The 19,486-nt window shown below is 40.7% G+C and overlaps 1 protein-coding gene across 1 annotated transcript in view; it reads right to left on the bottom strand.

Annotated features, from left to right (window-relative positions):
* The window catches only part of pcbp4 (poly(rC) binding protein 4), a 129,476-nt gene that overhangs the window by 22,383 nt on the left and 87,607 nt on the right, over positions 1 to 19,486 (bottom strand). Inside the window, exons 10-11 of the mRNA XM_062544837.1 lie at positions 13,137 to 13,178; positions 1,617 to 1,692 (exon numbers count right to left, since the gene is read on the bottom strand). Coding sequence (XP_062400821.1) covers positions 1,617 to 1,692; positions 13,137 to 13,178 — 118 coding nt within the window. The remainder of the gene's footprint in view (positions 1 to 1,616; positions 1,693 to 13,136; positions 13,179 to 19,486) is intronic.

Below are 19,486 nucleotides of genomic sequence, written 5' to 3'. Positions count from 1 at the left end.
AGAGTAATGACAGTACATTATAATGCACTGTACTGTTCTTCCTAGGCTTCTACTTCTTATTATTACAGTGCAAGAAAATGCACTGTACTGTTATTCCAAGTCTTCTTATTCTTCTGCAACTTTTTACAGTGCATGAAAATGCACTGTACTGTTCTTCCAAGGCTTCTTATTACATTGCATGTAAATGCAATGTACTGTTATCACTGTTCTTCTTAAGATTATTCTTCTTCCGACCAAAATCAACGGTTAATGACGCTAAAACCACTGAACCGTTTGACGTCATTCAAACACTCATACAAAGGTCTTGTAACGGAGATTTGATTAATGTATTTTTCACATTTGTGAACTTTATACTTTTTGAGATATTTACGATAAAATAATTAAAAACTCCCATAGAGTTAACATTGAGACGCTTTGGCAGCAAAGATCGATTGTTAAGTCTACTCATTAAGCTGTAACAGCTGTGAAAACATTCTACCATACCACAGCTGGTAAACCCAGACGTGTGTTGTCTCCTGCTGTAGGCTACTCCTTACTTGATTTGCTTATATCGTTACAGTAACCGGTTTGCTCTAGGTAACGTTATCAACAGCTAAAGACAATTTAACCTAACATTAACGTAGACACTGTATTTAGCTAACAACAATTAAACATAACTTGCTCCAGGCTAACGTTTAACGCTGGGGTCGGCTGCAGCCAACAGGGCTTACACGAGAGCTTTTAGCCATCTCGACAGAACAGCCTACACGACACCGATCTTCACCCAGCGTTCTAAGTGAAGTCCAACCTGGACTTAGGACAATTTTAAAGGTATACTATGCAGGATTGGCGATTTCATCGCCGGTTTCGCTTTCACTTTTAATTTTCGCTCGTTTTATGCTTGCATATTTCTCTGCAGAGCTTCCCCTACAGCTTTAGCGTGTATATTTTACAAAACTCCTCAATCGGTCAGTCTGCCGTGCCTTTTCATGAGACTTTACATGACACTTCCTGGAGTAGAGCATGGGTGCGTGCCCGAAGATTCCTGAAGTTGCAAGTGTGGTTCTACGGCTATAGACCACTAGGGCGGCCGAAAAATACATCGTTTGACCGGTATTGATTCATTTAATGATATATAACAGTATGAAACGAATTGATTAACTGAAAAACGTTGCATAGTATACCTTTAAGGTTTGGGTCAAAGTTCTGAAAAAACGATAAATAACTCAGGTATTAAAACAACAAATTCATGTAAAACAAGAAAATGTTAAATCTTTTACAGTATTTTAAATTATGAAAATGTGAAATTATTTATATCTTATCTTTTGTGACGGTGAAAAAGCCATGTCATGTCATCTACCCATATATATATATATAATAATATCTTTTGAGAAATACAATATGTTATTGAATATATCTTAAAAAGTGGGTTGCGACCTAATAACCATAGGGAATTGTGGGTCCCTAGGCCAAACCAGTTAGGAACCACTGCTTTAGGGGATGTGATCATAAGTGAATTTCATTGTATCTTAGATTGGCCAATTTAAGCGAAGTCCCATTGCTTTAAAAAAAAAAAGTACTGGTTCTAAGTTTAAATCCCTGTAAGAAGAATGGAGCATGTATCAAAGTGCATCTACCAGGTAGAATTGGAGGGACAGGCTGGCCCATGGGGGTAATACTCTGTTGAATGGACAACTGGTGCAGTTTAGCCACCTATGGAAACAGAATAGCCGATTAAGTCAATATATCATAGTTAAATGTTACTTACCACTTGAAATAATTTACTGCAAACACTACATAACATGATGTACTCAAATTTGCCTTAAATTGCCCCTGAAAACACTAGATTTGAGGTCCTTAATTTGTAAAGCAGGCCCTTCATTTTACCTTAAAATATAATTTTAAGGTGTGAGTATGAAGAGGGACACATCACCGATTAGCATCAAGCTTTGTATCTTTAGAAAACCAGTCATGTTTTTGAATGGTCGTGCATCATTCCTAGCCTGGGTGTTCCCATCCTGCCTTGTGCAGTGATTTCTTTCACGCTGCTAAGGCAGTCCGGACACTAACACCCAAATTTTCGCCTGATGTTGGTAACCAATCACAGAACATCCGAGAAGTTTCCGTTGCCTTCTTCATTCGCCTACATTCGACGCCAAAGGATTTACACTGATGTCAATGGCAGCCCTTCGCGTTGCATATAACGCGCAGGGGCACCTTCGGCTTCCGATATTGACGCCAGGGGGCTTGGCATGCGTCCTCGTTCGACGAGTTGGGTGTGAGACCGTGTTGGATGAGCTATGCGCATTTGATAGACATCCGTGGCGCCCAATGAATGGATCTGGGCATTTTTTCAAATACGAGAAAATGAACGTCTGGTTGCCAGACCACGTCTCATTTGAGAAGTGGTAGGCGTTACAGTATTGTCCAGTAGAGAATGACGAGGACTTGAGGTAAATCAACGTAACTTTACTAGTACCAGAGGACACACATAGAATACACACAGGTATTGCTACGCTGCATGTGTAGTGCATATCACTCCGCCTAGGGCGGTATAGCTCCTAATACATATCACAACAGGCGTTAGCCAGGCTACATCATTCCCTCAGTTTGCCTTGAGATGGGAGAAATACGGTTTTCAATGTTGGATTTCTTGCTTTCAATGATGTAAAAATCATCATTTTACATCATTGAAAGCAGGAAGTCCTATTCATGGGTTTCATTGAAATCCGTATTTCTCCCATCTCAAGGCAAACGGAGGGAATGATGCACGACCATTCAAAAACATGACTGGTTTTCTAAAGACAAAGCTTAATGCTAATTGGTGAAGTGTCCCTTTAAGGTACACTTCACCAGGGGGTCAGGGGTTCCCTTTATTTGTTGTGATTAAGGGGTTAAGCCTAGCCTGACCAGGGGGGTAATTCCATCATTCTCGCTAATAAAGGCGGCGCTTAAGAGAAATAACCTGGCTTGAACTAGCGCCAACTTTTACTTGGGGCTGAAGCCGTTCCATTAACTTATGTTAGCTGCATCTTGGCCTCGTTTATTCAAACAAGGCTTAAATCAGCTTCATGTCTGCTCGTGCACGAGGTAGAAAAGTAGACCGAAACAATAGATGATAAGAGGACGAAAAGAGGATATAATGTCGTAAAATTAAGGCAAACTAGACGATTTCAGTTCGATTCAATTTGTCATTTAATATTTAATTTGTGTAATACAGTTGATTTGATATCCATGAACTATAGCCTAGGCCTAATCAATAGACTATGAAGCGGTTTTAATTATTATAGCCTTTAAAAGGTTACAGAATTAGGCTATAGGCTGGCTTGCCTTGCATCATAGCCCACTGACAGCCTGCCTACTGTCACTGAACAAGCTACTGTACATGACCCTTTATCAATAGTGATATGCCTTTCATTAAAGAGTATAACTAAACATGGCATTATTAATGTGTTAACATAGCCTATGTAAATGTATCGCATGGGAACTGAACCCGAGAACACGCAAAACATAACTCGATTGATTTCCTGTCACGCTGCGCACGACACCATGAAAGACACACCTTACGCAGAGCCGCAAGTATCCTTGGACCACACACAGATCAAGTTCAAACAATGTAAGTTGCATAATTTTCAGAAATTCTTTGAAACTAGTGAATAGGTAGCCTTAATCAATGCTTGCAACACTGTCGGAAAAAAAGTTTCTCCTTCTATTTTCTAAGTTGTAGGCTATAGGTGACGAAAGCACAGGTTGACGGAACCAACTTTTGGGACTCGTTTTCCGACAGGTGTTTTTTTTTTGCAACACGGATTAATTTAGCTCGGCAGTTAGCCTGCCACCGACTAGCTTAGTTCAGAAGCATATGTTACCCCAGCAACTCAGCTAAGATTCCTGTTAGCGGGAGTAATGGAACCGAACTCTCTGTAAAATTAGTGAGGCTTATCAAAGTTAGCTGCGATTTACGGTTATCGGGGTTGATGGAATACCCCCCAGCCAGACCCACATCAAGATGTAGGGTCTGGGAACTCACCATAGGCAGGGCTCAATCGGAGGGGTGGGACAAACAGTTGTATTTCAAATTCCCTCTCCAATTGGTTCGGTGATTTCTAGGCTAATGTCCTGCGCCAAAGTTTTTTTTTTTCTTCAGTGGCGCATGACAAGCAGGAGGATGAAGCCAAGATCAGGGAGCAGGGGCCTCATGTACAAAGACTTGCGTGGAATTCATACTAAAACATTGCGTACGCAAAAATCTGGAAAAAAGCGTACGCACAAAAAAATTCAGATGTATGAAACCATGCGTACGCAGCAATCCACACAGCTTTCCTTTGTACATCCCGATTAACGTGAATTTAAAGAGTCACTGCACCCTAAAATATTTGGTGAATTGTACTATTACCAGGGTTAATATACATAAATCGTGTTTCTCGACAAAAGTAACATTTCGTCTGATTTTGTATTGGAGATATTGCTCTCCGCGCATACTACAGGTTGAAACATGCCATGGCATGTTGGTCCAAAATGCTATTGGAATGCTGACGAAGTCCTGTACTTCTCGTCCAACACTACGTCACCGGGTCGTTACAAATCTATCTATTAATGCAAGGAACGTCTGTCTGTGTGTCACTCTGTCTGTCTGTCTGTGTGTTCCACGCATAACTCTCAAACCACTCATCCAACTGACCTAAAATTTGACACATGTATTGCTAATGACATGCGTGAGTGCAGTGCAAAGTTTGGTCATGTTCGGACAAAAAAGGACAAAGATATCGTTAAATTAAACAAAATACAACTCTGCCGCAATCCCACAATTCTACCGCTCTCTGCACTAGCCACTCCCCCTCACTCTCACTTACTCCATCATAGAAACAAAAAAGCCCATTTCGCTGACAAACTCCGTGTTCATGGAAATTACGATGTCTCATGTAAACAACGGACCGTTTCAAGATTGTTCATGTTGGATAAACATGCTGAGTCCGACACACATGCACCCATGTTGGTAAGCAGGCTGTTAAAGTCACGTAACGTTGCATAGGCTACTCATCAACAACCGCGGTTGCCTTGCGCTTCATAGCACTGGCATGGCCATCGCATAGACGGGCCATGCATGCGGTTAGCTTTAGGCTATCATTTCCCAACAACAGCAAAAACGCACGGGTATGTAATGTGTCTAATAGCCATTAGCTGCAACTCAAACGCCTTTCCCCTTCACTTTTTTATTACCTTGCAAAGAGTAAAAGCTCTAACAGCACGGGCCTGATTCTCATCACCAATCTAACATGATCTACCTGCATCAACGTCATTGGGCAACACGTTTCTTGGAAAACATTAGGTGCACTCGACATGTCAAGTCGGCTGCAAACGCATGCAGTCGAAACGTAATTTGAGTCATATGCAGTGCATGCTGGTTAGACGTGTTGTTCGACTTGAAGAAAAGTTGTGATCATGTCACAAAAATGCGACCATGTCACGTCACTCAAAACTCGCGGGATGAAGACACCTGCAGTCGAATTCTGCATTTGCCTTTTCGTGCATGCAACCGGCTGTATCCCGCCCCATGACGTCAGTTCAAGGACTTGATAGGTCCGTTTGGAACAGGTTTGGAAGGAATCTCCCCATGACGATTATGACAGGGGTCTCGTTCTGCCTGCTTACCAAAGATTCTATAGCGGAGCAAGATGGATGCAGTTAACATTTTAGGATCAGCACAGCCAGCGTCTGGGATGACACCTGAGCTTGTCAAAAGTGATCCATCTTGTTCTGTTGCAGAATCTTTGCCCCTTACGTTAGAAGGTACTAAGTTGAACAGATATGGAAGGGATACCTTCTTATTTGTGATTTCTGGAACAGCGGTAGGCTAGCCTACTGAAAAGGTTTTGATATTCTGCTATTTTATGCTGTTGGTTACATATACACACGGAAAACACTTGATATTTAATTAATGTGCTACAATGCAGGCCTGTAACTGTATGATAACAGTGGTTTATTTAAACTACTTCATATCACTTTATTTCGTCAGTCATCATGCTCATTTTAAGGAGTAACAATGAAAGATAAATACGGTATTTAATGCACACAAATTCCGCGATATCTCCCACGAGGTCTCACGCGAATCACGTCTGTCAAATTTGCAAAATCGTGTTCGGGACCATCTGCACCTAAAACTTTCGCCCCTCCCGGTGACACTCAAGCTCTCGTTGACGTATGCAGTCAGCCGAAGTCAGCCGTTTCCGAACTCGAATGCACCTATTGTTTGCACGGGCACTGCACTAGTTAGGAATGAAACGCCCCAACACCTGCTTCCCTGATTAGCCTACCTGTGATAAGCCATGTCTGCAGCACTCATTCCCAGATTGACACGAAATCACCATGGTTGATTGGTTGCAGCAGTGCTGCACTCCCTCTACAAATTTCAGAACATCTCGCCCATTTTGAAAGCCTTTTTCAGAAATGTGAAGTGGGTGGAGTTATGGGGTGAAGTGACTCTATAAGCGCACATGCACAAGCATTATACTCCACCCTCTCTCCTCCCTCAATCAGACTCATTTTAATATGCTAACTAGAAGACCACTCGAAAACTCAGACCTCCGCAAAGGCAAAATGGCTTATCCCACAATATTAAGGCCACGTTCAGACTGCAGACGAATCTGATTCAAATCTGATTCCTTCTCATATCCGATTTTTAGGGCTGACTGTTCACACTGCCTTTAGCAAGTGTCCAAATCGGATATGGCTCTGTTCAGACTGGGTCACATTAGTAACAGATCTGACAGGTTGCTGTAGCAATGAAAACAAACATTTCTGCCATCAGGAAATACTTGCTAATTTGGTGTGATTAAACATAGAACAATACAACTAGGTGAGTGTTCATTGAATGCATGCATACGTGTGCGCATTTGCGCGACAGAAACCGAAACTAATCAGTGGCAAGCTCCGCTTCAAACTGTTGGAAGGCTATTTAATTATTTAACGGCATTTAATAGAACAATGTGGATTCTTGCAACTTCCATAGAAACAGAGCAGAGACTGTATAATGCTCTATTTAGCATTGAGTATTGTTAAGTCACGTTTAAAATAACATGGTCAAAAGACATAACGTGGCTCCACAACTCGAAATAGGTGGGCGGTCACGCACGTAAAGTCACGTCACGGACAGAAAATCCGATCTGAGTGTTGGGAGCTGTTCAGACTGAGACGCATCTGTCCATATCCGATACGAATGCGATATGAAACTACCTCCCGGATGTGGTTTGCTACCGTTTCGCAAAAATCGGATTTCATGTGACCTGTCACTGTTCAGACTTCTAAAGTGACATCCGATACAAATCTGAATGGGCTAAAAATCGGATTTTGGCTGGCAGTCTGAACGCAGCCTAATAAAGGCTGGCTTACATTGCACGATTTTGGCCTGTTTTAACAGTCGGCGACTAAATTTCCAAAATCGGCCAGAAATCTTGGGAGTTGTACTAGAATCACAGCGCGCTCCCGTCATCTAAATCGTTTAGTGTAAGGTGCCAATCTTAGCGGTTTTAAGTCCGTCGGAGGCAGTCTTTTTCTAATTTTGCCGTTACGACAATATCAAACATGTTTGATATTATCGGAAGTCTTTTCAGTCGTGGCTCATGCAAATAGTGACGTGAACATTAAAAACCAATAGTAACCTTGCGCGAACATGAAACAGGAAGGGGCAAAATAGGCGACAGCTGTAGCTTATATGATTAATTGTTATTTCATTTCTTATAATTTATTAGTCGGCTGTTCTACGTGACAGAACAACTCTATATCTGTTAGTGATGTCACACATCAAAAAATGCTGCAGAAACGCGAAAAAATGACTTTGATATTAGTAGGCTATCATGTGAGTTCCTGTTAATGATGACGTGTAGCCTAGTGCACGATGGAAATAATTTGAAGGAATCTAGCAGCAGTCTTGTAAATAGTGACCCACAGTCTTTGCAAAATCCTAATCTGAGACTGGCCTGTGACTAGACTGTGACTAGAAACTCAATGAATTGTCTTAAGATGTGAGAGGGTCTGAGACAGTAGTCTTTCAAAAATCTTTTCCAAATCTTTGCAAAGTCTGTCAATGTAAGGTAGGCTTAAGAGTTAAAACTCATTTGTGGATCCATCCGTTGTCGAAAATGTGCTGCTACAAAATGTAATAATTGAAATAATCATATCAAAAAAGTTTTAAGAGTTTATTACCAGCGACTGCGAGGTAGAAGTGCTCTTATCAGACAAAATGGTAAAGATACAGTAGCCTACGTCTTTATCATCTGTAATTAATAACAAAACAAAAAAACAGTAGTGGCAGAGTGTGGCAGTGGCTACAAGGGTCAGAGACCGTGGCAGATTCATTGGCCAGTCTGCAAGTGACAAGGTTCACATAACGCGGTTTGGTGGGCATTTCAAGCATTAAAAAATAACTGCATTAATTAAAAGGTCATTAAATCACTCGTGTACGAATAAGAACACGCATCGTGCACCCATAGAAGTTTATCCAGGCTTTGCCACAACGATTTCTGGATCATATTCCTATATTTTGCACAAGTGTGATAACAATAATGTGAATGCTTACTCGATGAAAGTCAAAGTAGCCTATGCAGTCAGTCAGGGAAATTGCTTTAATTCGCACTAAGCTATTCACGCGGATCATGTCCCATTTGTATTTTGTTTTACTGAAAACTGTCGGAAATATGTGAAAACACCCGGAAAACGTTTTAGGCATGGACATATGCGTGAAGCCGACCCCATTCATCACCGATTTCGAGGAAGGAAAGCTCTTCGAAATCTGAAATGTTTGATAAGCAAGTGAATAACCATGTATGGAACTCAATTTAGGCACTATCTCTATACGTTTCACATTAGGCTACCTAATTCTTAATATCCTCTGATAGGACTACAGTTTTAATTGCAGATATAGGCTGTTGCATAGTTTGGTACTATTAACGCATGTTGCATGGCCATTTATCTAGAAACATATGCCTACTTCGAAGTGCTATTTTTAATAGCCCACATTTCACAATATGCTGTTCAAATAAAGGCCTTGTTGTTGCGCTCCATTGCCTCTACGTGTCGCCAACTGACGATACACACTGGAAATGTGCATACGCCAGACATGAAGCTTGCGTGGAGGACCACACATTCTCACGTTCAAGTCAGTCTTTGTACATCCGGACGTGAGCGTTAGAGTAAGCGTACGCAGCATTTTTGTGCGTATGCAGGCTTTGTACATGAGGCCCCTGGTGTCCTTCTACAGGCATCAACCACATAAAACACATTCAGGCATTTCATATAGCCTAGCCCTAGCTCATCTTAAATAAACCCATTATTTAGCCTAAATAAAACGACTGTAGCCAGGAAGTTTGAATGGTCAGTTTGAGAAGAGTGGGAACTTGGCTAGGATACCAGCAAGAGTTGCAGTTTGGATGACTGATTTGTTTGCAGTCGTGAATTATTAATAGTTTATTGGATAAGTGAACGTTATCAGTGAGAGTTGCAACACAAGGAATTAAGGGGAAAGAACTAGGACCCAGGCACAAAATAAGAATTCCAGCGAAAGGTAATGAAGAGATTTATTTTCAACCAATCTGCTAAGACCTGAAATAATTCTCTTTCCATTTAGGACGATTACACAAACTCATCTCATCAGTTAGCTGCACACACCAGATGGTAATGTCCCCCAGTTCTGAAGAGCAGCAAGCAAAGTCTGAAATATCATCAAAGAAGCTAGTTGCTACTGCCATTAACATCAATGAATGCTCTGCGAGAACAAACTTTACTGTCTGGAATGAACAATACATGTCTACAGTGTAATAGGTAGCAATAGCCTTTTCAGTGACACTTCTTTTCAGGAGATATAGTGTCGCGACCCCCACGCGCAAGTATGCGTTCCCCATGACATCACATTGTTGCACGACAGGTCGGGAATGGTGAGTATAACGAGCCTTTTATCAGGCAAAGCGTGAGAGAAACGGCCATCACAATTCAACGCCTACTGTAGGCCTAATTTGCGCATTGTTCTCTGGTCTTTTCATTCTAAACCTGGCCTATTAGGCCATCTCATGTTATTTGCAGTGGTCACATCCAGTGTGATGTTAAATCTAAATGTTGAAATGCTTGTTTTGTAAATCTAAATGTTTTTATTTTGTCGATTGTAATATTTTTTGAGAAATATGTTCTTGAATATATATGGGCAATTCCATATCAGTTGGAACAGGTCCGACACCATGGTCCTCAGTTTTTCCTGATTTTTGGTCCAAATGTTCCTCCATGTCTCATTAGAAGAAAACCAAAATTTTAGCTGGGTATCTTGTTTAGTTTCTGAGATATGGCTCTTCAAATGTGGTTAGACGCGTCCTAAAAAAAGGCTGAAAATTCTGGATTTAATGAGCACCACTTTTTTAAAACCCCTCTCCTCTCTTAAGGCTACCATATTATTTTCTAAAAATTTGAATACTGGGGCAGTACCCTGTGTTGTTGTCCAAAATCATAAAGGAATTACAGTCCTTTAAAGTTTTTCATTTATGACAACTTTTGGACATATTCTAAGGGATCAATAAAGAGTAAAAATGGGATATAAGATTTTTATCCTGTTAACAGGATGGCATGCTGATCCCTCAAAAAGACAAAATGGGTTTACACCCCATATTGTCCTCCTAAGAGGTTCATACAAATCAAACCAACACCTCCTTCAGCCAAGACTATTTTTCATTTTTTCTAACTTCAGACATGTGCTGTGGGGATATTAAAATGGACAGGTTGGATCTACCACATTCACATGATCTACAAAGTGCCACACTATTGCAGAAAAAAAGAAATGTTGGATTTGCATTTCATCTTGTCCTTGGAAAAAGGCAATAAAAGTGGCATTTTTAGGAAAAAACGCCATTTTGGCCAACTTTGAAGGCTCATAGCCTCGAAATACGAAAACTAACATTCTCAATTTTTTGTCAACATGTTCTCTTACTCATGGACTATATATATGTAGAGTATTAAAACTGTGAGTGCTAGCCATTCATGACCATAAGAGAACAAAAACAGGTTTTTTTTTTCATTGCTTTCAAAACAAATATGGGTTTGTTTCGATGAATAAGTCTCCAATGGTGGGAAGGACTGTAATTCCTTTATGATTTTGGACAACAACACAGGGTACTGCCCCAGTGTTCAAATTTTTAGAAAATAATATGGTAGCCTTAAGAGAGGAGAGGGGTTTAAAAAAAAGTGGTGCTCATTAAATCCAGAATTTTCAGCCTTTTTTTAGGACGCGTCTAACCACATTTGAAGAGCCATATCTCAGAAACTAAACAAGATACCCAGCTAAAATTTTGGTTTTCTTCTAATGAGACATGGAGGAACATTTGGACCAAAATCAGGAAAAACTGAGGACCATGGTGTCGGACCTGTTCCAACTGATATGGAATTGCCCATATTTTAAAAAGTGGGTCGCGACCTAATAACCATGGGGAATTGTGGGTCCCTAGGCCAAACCAGTTCAGAACCACTGTACTAAACTGTGCCTCCTAGCAGACTCAAAATGTTATGACAGCTCATAGGACAGCATGTTACAGGACCAAACAACAATATAAATAAATAAATTACAAATGGCTAGCCTGATAAACCAGCCTAAATGGATTGGATGTCTAATTTAGTCTGGCCCCGATGAATGGATACAACGGAACATTGTTGATGAGCACAACCCGTTGTCTTTCAAACCGTGTCTGTGCCTATAGGCCAACGCTCCCTCAAAACCCCGCCCCAGAGCCCTCTGCCCCGCCCGCGTTGATTCAAAACACATCTCTGCGTTGTGATTGGTTTAGATGCCATCTGCCAGATTCAGGGCAGTGTTTTCAAAATGTTCAATGGTCCGAGGCCAGACCCAAATGCAGGCAAAACATTTTGCCGTCCAGCAGTTGGCGCTGGTTTTCCAGGCTAACAAATGGCTTAATTCGTCTCTGCAATCAGGCTACCTAATTTCTCCATCATTTATGCACAGTATATATTAATAGTAAATAGATTGAACGATATGGAAATGCATAATTAAATGAATAAGACAATAGCCTAGGTTACATAAATAGTCTACATAAATGACAAAATGTAGAATGGAAAAATAGATCAATCAATGAATGTGGAAATACATAAATAAATACATGAAGAAATAGATAGACAGAAATAAATACATGCCGAAACACAGAAATAAATGAATACATAATTCTTTGAATAACTATCTTGGTTTCATGACCAAACTGTACATTTATCTATTAATTTGTACATATCATCATTTATTTCTGCATTTATTTATTTATCCTGTCATCTTTGATTCTCCATATTCCATTAAGTAGTCTGTTGCGGTTCCAGCTATAGCTCTCATCCATTGCAATGTTGAATCATTGGAGTTTTTTGGAAATAAACTTCACATTTTGGTCACCATGAAAATGGGAAAAGGCATGAGTCATTTTGGACTTTACGCTACAACAGAGGGAAACAGGTAGGCTATGTGACAGTAGGCTACAAACACAGGATGTATACTGCTCCTTCACAATAATTGGGTTGAACATGCACAGTGGTGTAAGGACCCTGTTCATGTTGCACAGTACTTTTCATGACGTTTTGAGTCTGTTTGGCACACTTAAGTAGTCTTCATGCCCCCCCTAGCATAACTTATAGGCACTTTACTAGCTGGTTAACCTAGCATTAGACAGCACCGATTTTTCTCTTTTTTTTCAACCTACAACATGATCAAATGAGCTCCGTGTTAATGGACAGAAATGTTTATAAATGTTTGTGAATGAAGACTGCATGACTAGATGCTTGACTTTATACACCTGTGGCAATGGGCCTGAACGAAACACATGGTTGAGTTTATCCATATAGTGTATCTTCTTAACCTGTTGAGGAGTGAATTATTTTTCAACTTCCTTCTAGAATTCAATGCAAACAATCTATAGTTTCAGTATTCTGTATACAGTCTGTGGGGGAAATCTCGGAGGGTAATTGTCTCATCATAATGCGGAACTCTCAGTTCACCGAACATTCTAATCACATATTTGTGACCGTACCCCTCAACAGGTTAAAGAGATAATTATTAAAATAATCTGTATTTTTTCTTCATACTCTGCATGTCAAAAACATTTTGGATGTTTCTCACCAGCATGTCTTACCTCTGAGTGTGGAATGCCATATTGGTTTTGTAATGTGTATGCCTGTAAAAAAAAAAGACAAGTTATATTAGTGAACAGAAGCAACCAGATTTTCACCCATTTCTAATGCAGCCATTGCAGCTTAAGGCTGGCTTACATTGTACGATTTTGGTCTGTTTTAACAGTCGGCGACTACATTTCCAAAATCGGAAATCATGGGAGTTGTAATGGAATCGCGGCGCGCTCCCGTCAACAAAATCGTTTAGAGTAAGGTGCCAATCTGAGCGGTTTAAATCCGTCGGAGTCCGTCTTTTTCTAGTTTTGCCGTTATGACAATATCAAACATGTTTGATATTAGGTGCACTCGACATGTCAAGTCGGCTGCAAACGCATGCAGTCGAAACGTAATTTGAGTCATATGCAGTGCATGCTGGTTAGACGTGTTGTTCGACTTGAAGAAAAGTTGTGATCATGTCACAAAAATGCGACCATGTCACGTCACTCAAAACTCGCGGGATGAAGACGCGAACAGTCACTTTGCGCAATTCTCCGCATCTGGTTTGAAACATGGAGGTATTATAAGGACTGGAGAAAGTGAATAAGTCCCGCCCCCATTCATTTCAATGGGAATGCTATGCTAGTGAAAATTGCCAAAATTGAACAATTTTTTCAGGCTTCAACATGGCGTTTCAAGGGGCTTGTTTCCGGTGCCGTTTTACTTAGCCAATTAAGTGCCAGGTTACTGATTGACATAAGGTACAGAAGGAGAGCTCGTGCCCACACTAAGCTCGTGCATGAGCTGAGAGTGGAACAGCCACCAATCAGCATGAGGAAAACTATGGGAAAACGGCACCGGACATGATGTATTTCTGGAAAATGGCGTCGAGGAAGTGCCTTGCTAATGGCGTCGAGGAAGTGCCTTGCTCATGCAAATAGTGACGTGAACATTAAAAACCAATAGTGACCTCGCTCCAACACGAAACAGGAAAGGGCAAAATAGGCGACAGCTGTAGCCTATATGATTTCATTTCTTATCATTTATTAGTCGGCTATTCTACGTGACAGAACAACTCTATATCTGTTAGTGATGTCACACATAAAACAATGCTGCAGAAACGCGAAAAAAATACTTTGATATAAGTAGGCTATCATGTGAGTTCCTGTTGAAGATGATGTATAACCTAGTGCACGATGGAAATAATTTAAAGGAATCTAGCAGCAGTCTTGTAAATAGTGACCCACAGTCTTTGCAAAATCCTAATCTAAGACTGGACTGTGACTAAAAACTCAATGAATTGTCTTTAGATGTGAGAGGGTCTGAGACTGTAGTCTTTCAAAAATCTTTCCAAATCTTTGCAAAGTCTGTCAATGTAAGGTAGGCTTCACATGTTTCTAGGATAAAAACTTGCGGCGTGTCAGATGTGTGTTTGGAACAGACCAAAAAATCCCACCGGTGGGATGTCCGACCCCTAAGGGTTAAAATAGCCTATAAATAACATTTCTAAGTAGGCCTAGCATATAAATGTAGCCTAATGTCCATCTTGTCCATCTCTTTCGTCTTCGCCTTGACAACTATAGCCTATTCACGGAAATGCGGTCTTGTAACTGCAATGAATGAATTAATTCATCTAAGGTTGCATATCGAGTCTTTCAGGTTGAATTGAAGACTATTTTCTTCTGATAGGCCTAAAGGCGATTTTCTAGAACCATTTTCATTCATTTCAACAATGGTTTATTGAAACGTCGTTTAATTAATTTCGCCAGTCATCACCTTCATTTTAATTATTAAATGAGATTAAAGGAATAGTTCGGAATTTTGGACATAGGACCTCATTTCCAACTTTACCGAGGTGATATAGGTCGGTGGAGACCGTTTTTATCGCGTTCAGCGTTCCCCTTTGCTAACGCTGGTTCTGAGCTAACGCATTTCAACGGTAACATCCAAACCAGTCTTACTCACTCCACAGCACACCCGAGACAAGTCAATTAAAACGTCAGACTATCGATATACATGTCCGTGTTGATAGAATAATTTTAGAAATAAAACTAACCTTGCAACTCAATGATTTATTACATTTTGAGGGACTACAGATGGTACGGGTTGAGAATGCTCCTTTCTTTCCCGCACATCGGGACTCCCGAAGCATCGGGAAAACTGCAACCGCAAGGGGGCAACATAGACCGCCCTAATAATATGAAGGTTCGGCTCATGGAAAAACCCGAGGACACCGCGCTGGTGACAAGCGGAGAAAAGAGACATGACGCTCGGCATGTTAGATTGCAGTTGCAGAGTTTTCGAATGTTTACAGCCTACCTCACAGCTCTCTCACTCGACGTAGCCTATAACTCAGTCAGTCCAGCAGAGATGCCAGAGCAACGTTTTGGTCAATGGAGAGGGAGAGAAATGCTCCGCATATCCGTCTCATTTAATCATTAAAATGAAAGTGATGACTGGCGAAATTAATCAAACGACGTTTCAATAAACCATTGTTGAAATTAATGAAAATGGTTTTAGAAACATATAGGCCTATCAGAAGGAAATAGCCTTCAATTCAACCTGAAATACTCGAAAGGCAACCTTAGATTAATTCATGAATTCATTACGGTTACAAGACCGCATTTCCGTGAATAGGCTATTATTGTCAACGTCAAGGCGAAGACGAAAGAGATGGACAAGATGGACATTTTGGCAACATTTACATGCTAGGAATACTTAGAAATGTGTAGGCTATTTTAAAACGGAGGCATGTTCATTTTAACCGGCGACGCTGGGTAGCCAGCACTATCACAGATTTTGTCCCCACCACTTTTGACGACTGAAAATAAAATGTATTTAACAGAAATCTCTAATACATGCCTATGCTTGTCACTTTACTTATAACCGTAGGCTACATGCATGGAGAAGATCGCGCATTTTGTAACATTGTAACAATGGATGGTCAGATATGCGATAGGGCAGTGAGGGTAATTCATTGTAACCATCGACTAGTAGGCCTAGCTCCGCAAAATAAGTTTCTAGCAACGTATGTATCGTATGCATGTTCATGTTGATTCAGAGATAGGCATAGACTACCATAGGCTGCTGGGCGTCAAGCTATATGACAGCATTTTATCATGTGGTGAATTAATAACTAACGTCAGTTTAACATGTCAGAACTTTTGATCGGCGTTTCAAGTACATGTGCCGAATAAAGCCTGTTGAGGTTCACATCCAACTGTGGCGCAAGTGGTTGAAGCATAGGTGTCGTACGCCAGCGACCGGGGTACGAAACCCAGTCGAGGAACCTCTCCGGAAATCATCAAAACAAAATGCATCGATTTATTAAAAAAAAATGAAAGACTTTCTGTTTTGAGATTCATTTTATGTTTGCGATGTCTGCTGAAAAGAAAAGTTAATATGTTAATTTGTGGTTCAGCGCGCACTCACACACATTTTTACATTGACATAGTGTCGGGGTCAAGTGTCGTCCTCAGTGCCGCATATAGGCTATAATGTAGTGAACTGGTTAGACGAGTGTGGGGGAGGGGGAATGATCGCACAAGACAATTGCTCTTCATGAAATGAATCTCACAGGCGGCTGTCGATTTTTAAATGTAGCCTACTACACCACTTGCGAAATCGGACGTGGCACATAGCCTAATTATTAGGCTACTGGATAGCAAATCCATAGACTTTGTTATATCCTTGGCGGAGATAATAATTAGGCCTATCAAATTAAAAGCACACTACGACAGGTATACTTGTGTGATCACGCAACACAAGAGAGCATTTAGCGATGGGACAGTTGTGAATGAGTGCTTAACACCCTGGAGTCTAAATATCCCCGGGGGATTTGAAAAACTGTTCCAAACACACATCTCAATCTCTGCTTTTATCATATTATAGAAACACCATTAGAAGCCTTTAATCAACTCGTTTTCAAATATATAGCCTATGTTTTAAGAGAATATGGCAATGATAATGGCACTTTCTAAAAACAATAAATTCTTAGGATTTGTCCTCTCACCTGCAGCAGGCCCATTCAAAAGCCCATCCACCTAATTTGCATTTGAAAGAGCCAATCACTAAAGTGACACATTTAGTCTAGCCTACTTTATGAGTTTTTTTGACCCCTCTAATAAATTGCCTATAGTCCTACTACGATAATGGAGGAAGGGCTGCCTAACTGTTCCCCCTAAGAGTTTTTTCATAAGATAAAATGTTTACTCTATTTAAGTTTAGGATTTGGTAGACAAGACAACCTCGGAAAAGTTCTTCAGATAAACAATGTTTTATTGAATTAAAGGAAAGAAAATGTATCGCCAGGGTTTCGGGGCTTGCGAAGGCATTCGTTGATCTTATCGATGCAGTCCTTGCGGCCACTTCTCCCCATCGTAGGAAACTTTCTGCTTAGTGTTGACAACACAAAGGTCTTGACGTTGTGTGGCAGTGCTTGCTTGCCCTTCGATCCATCCCAGTTGGTGGTTTTGCACCAGGCTCTGTAGTGCTCCTTTGTGGTGATGGCTCTGAAGAGCAGGCATCCGTATCTACCAACGTTGCCGCGACTCTGTTGGTGAATTCGAGCATGTTGTTCTGGGCCAACAGCAAGCAAAGTCACGTCTTCGTGCTGAGAAGGAACTTGAATGCTGTTGTCGAATGTGGCAGAGAATACAGAAGAAGACTTTAACTATTACTTATATATTCTTATAACGAAACGCGAAGAAAAAATACGAGGACTGACCATCTCGCCTCTCCGCGTTTCCCCCAATAGGCCTACCATGGCGACAAAGAGAAATAAATATGATTTGACATTTTAATGTTTGTAGCGCGCCAGTTTACCCAGTGTGTGTGCATTGAGTAGTTCCTTAAAATACGGAACAAAGAGCGTCCCGTAGGCTATCTGTTAAATACAGAAGAAGACACTAACTATTACTTATATATTTCTTATAACGAAACGCGAAGAAAAAATACGAGGACTGACCATCTCGCCTCTCCGCGTTTCCCCCAATATCATGGCGACAAAGAGAAATACATATGATTTGACATTTTAATGTTTGTAGCGCGCCAGTTTACCCAGTGTGTGTGCATTGAGTAGTTCCTTAAAATACGGAACAAAGAGCGTCCCGTAGGCTATCTGTTTAATACAGAAGAAGACTTTAACTATTACTTATATATTTCTTATAACGAAACGCGAAGAAAAAATACGAGGACTGACCATCTCGCCTCTCCGCGTTCCCCCCAATATCATGGCGACAAAGAGAAATAAATATGATTTGACATTTTAATGTTTGTAGCGCGCCAGTTTACCCAGTGTGTGTGCATTGAGTAGTTCCTTAAAATACGGAACAAAGAGCGTCCCGTAGGCTATCTGTTAAATACAGAAGAAGACACTAACTATTACTTATATATTTGTTATAACGAAATGCGAAGAAAAAATACGAGGACTGACCATCTCGCCTCTCCGCGTTTCCCCCAATATCATGGCGACAAAGAGAAATACATATGATTTGACATTTTAATGTTTGTAGCGCGCCAGTTTACCCAGTGTGTGTGCATTGAGTAGTTCCTTAAAATACGGAACAAAGAGCGTCCCGTAGGCTATCTGTTTAATACAGAAGAAGACTTTAACTATTACCTATATTTCTTATAACGAAACGTGAAGAAAAAATACGAGGACTGACCATCTCGCCTCTCCGCGTTTCCCCCAATATCATGGCGACAAAGAGAAATAAAAATGATTTGACATTTTAATGTTTGTAGCGCGCCAGTTTACCCAGTGTGTGTGAATTGAGTAGTTCCTTAAAATACGGAACAAAGAGCGTCCCGTAGGCTATCTGTTTAATACAGAAGAAGACTTTAACTATTAGGCTACTTATATATTTCTTATAACGAAACGCGAAGAACAAATACGAGGACTGACCATCTCGCCTCTCCGCGTTTCCCCCAATATCATGGCGACAAAGAGAAATAAATATGATTTGACATTTTGATGTTTGTAGCGCGCCAGTTTACCCAGTGTGTGTGCATTGAGTAGTTCCTTAAAATAGCCTACGGAACAAAGAGCGTCCCGTAGGCTATCTGTTTAATACGGAAGAAGACTTTAACTATTACTTATATATTTCTTATAACGCTGGCTGTAGGCGATTTCTATAACCATTTTCATTCATTTCAACAATGGTTCATTGAAGTGTCGTTTGAATAATTTCGCCAGTCATCACCTTCATTTTAATGATTCAATGAGATTAAGGAGTCGACTATTGACGGATATGCGGTCTTCATCATTAAATGCAGTTGAAACTTTCTGCCACCTGGTGGTTGTTTGGGTACATTGCCTTAGCCTCGAAAAAAATCGGCTTGACGCACTGCGGGATCTCTTCGGGAGTCCCGCGGG

Source organism: Sardina pilchardus, chromosome 9 (assembly GCF_963854185.1).
Source record: "Sardina pilchardus chromosome 9, fSarPil1.1, whole genome shotgun sequence".
Lineage (NCBI taxonomy): Eukaryota > Metazoa > Chordata > Actinopteri > Clupeiformes > Clupeidae > Sardina > Sardina pilchardus.
The sequence above is the reverse complement of the archived record's forward strand: the minus strand, read 5'-3'. Positions and strand labels throughout refer to the sequence as shown.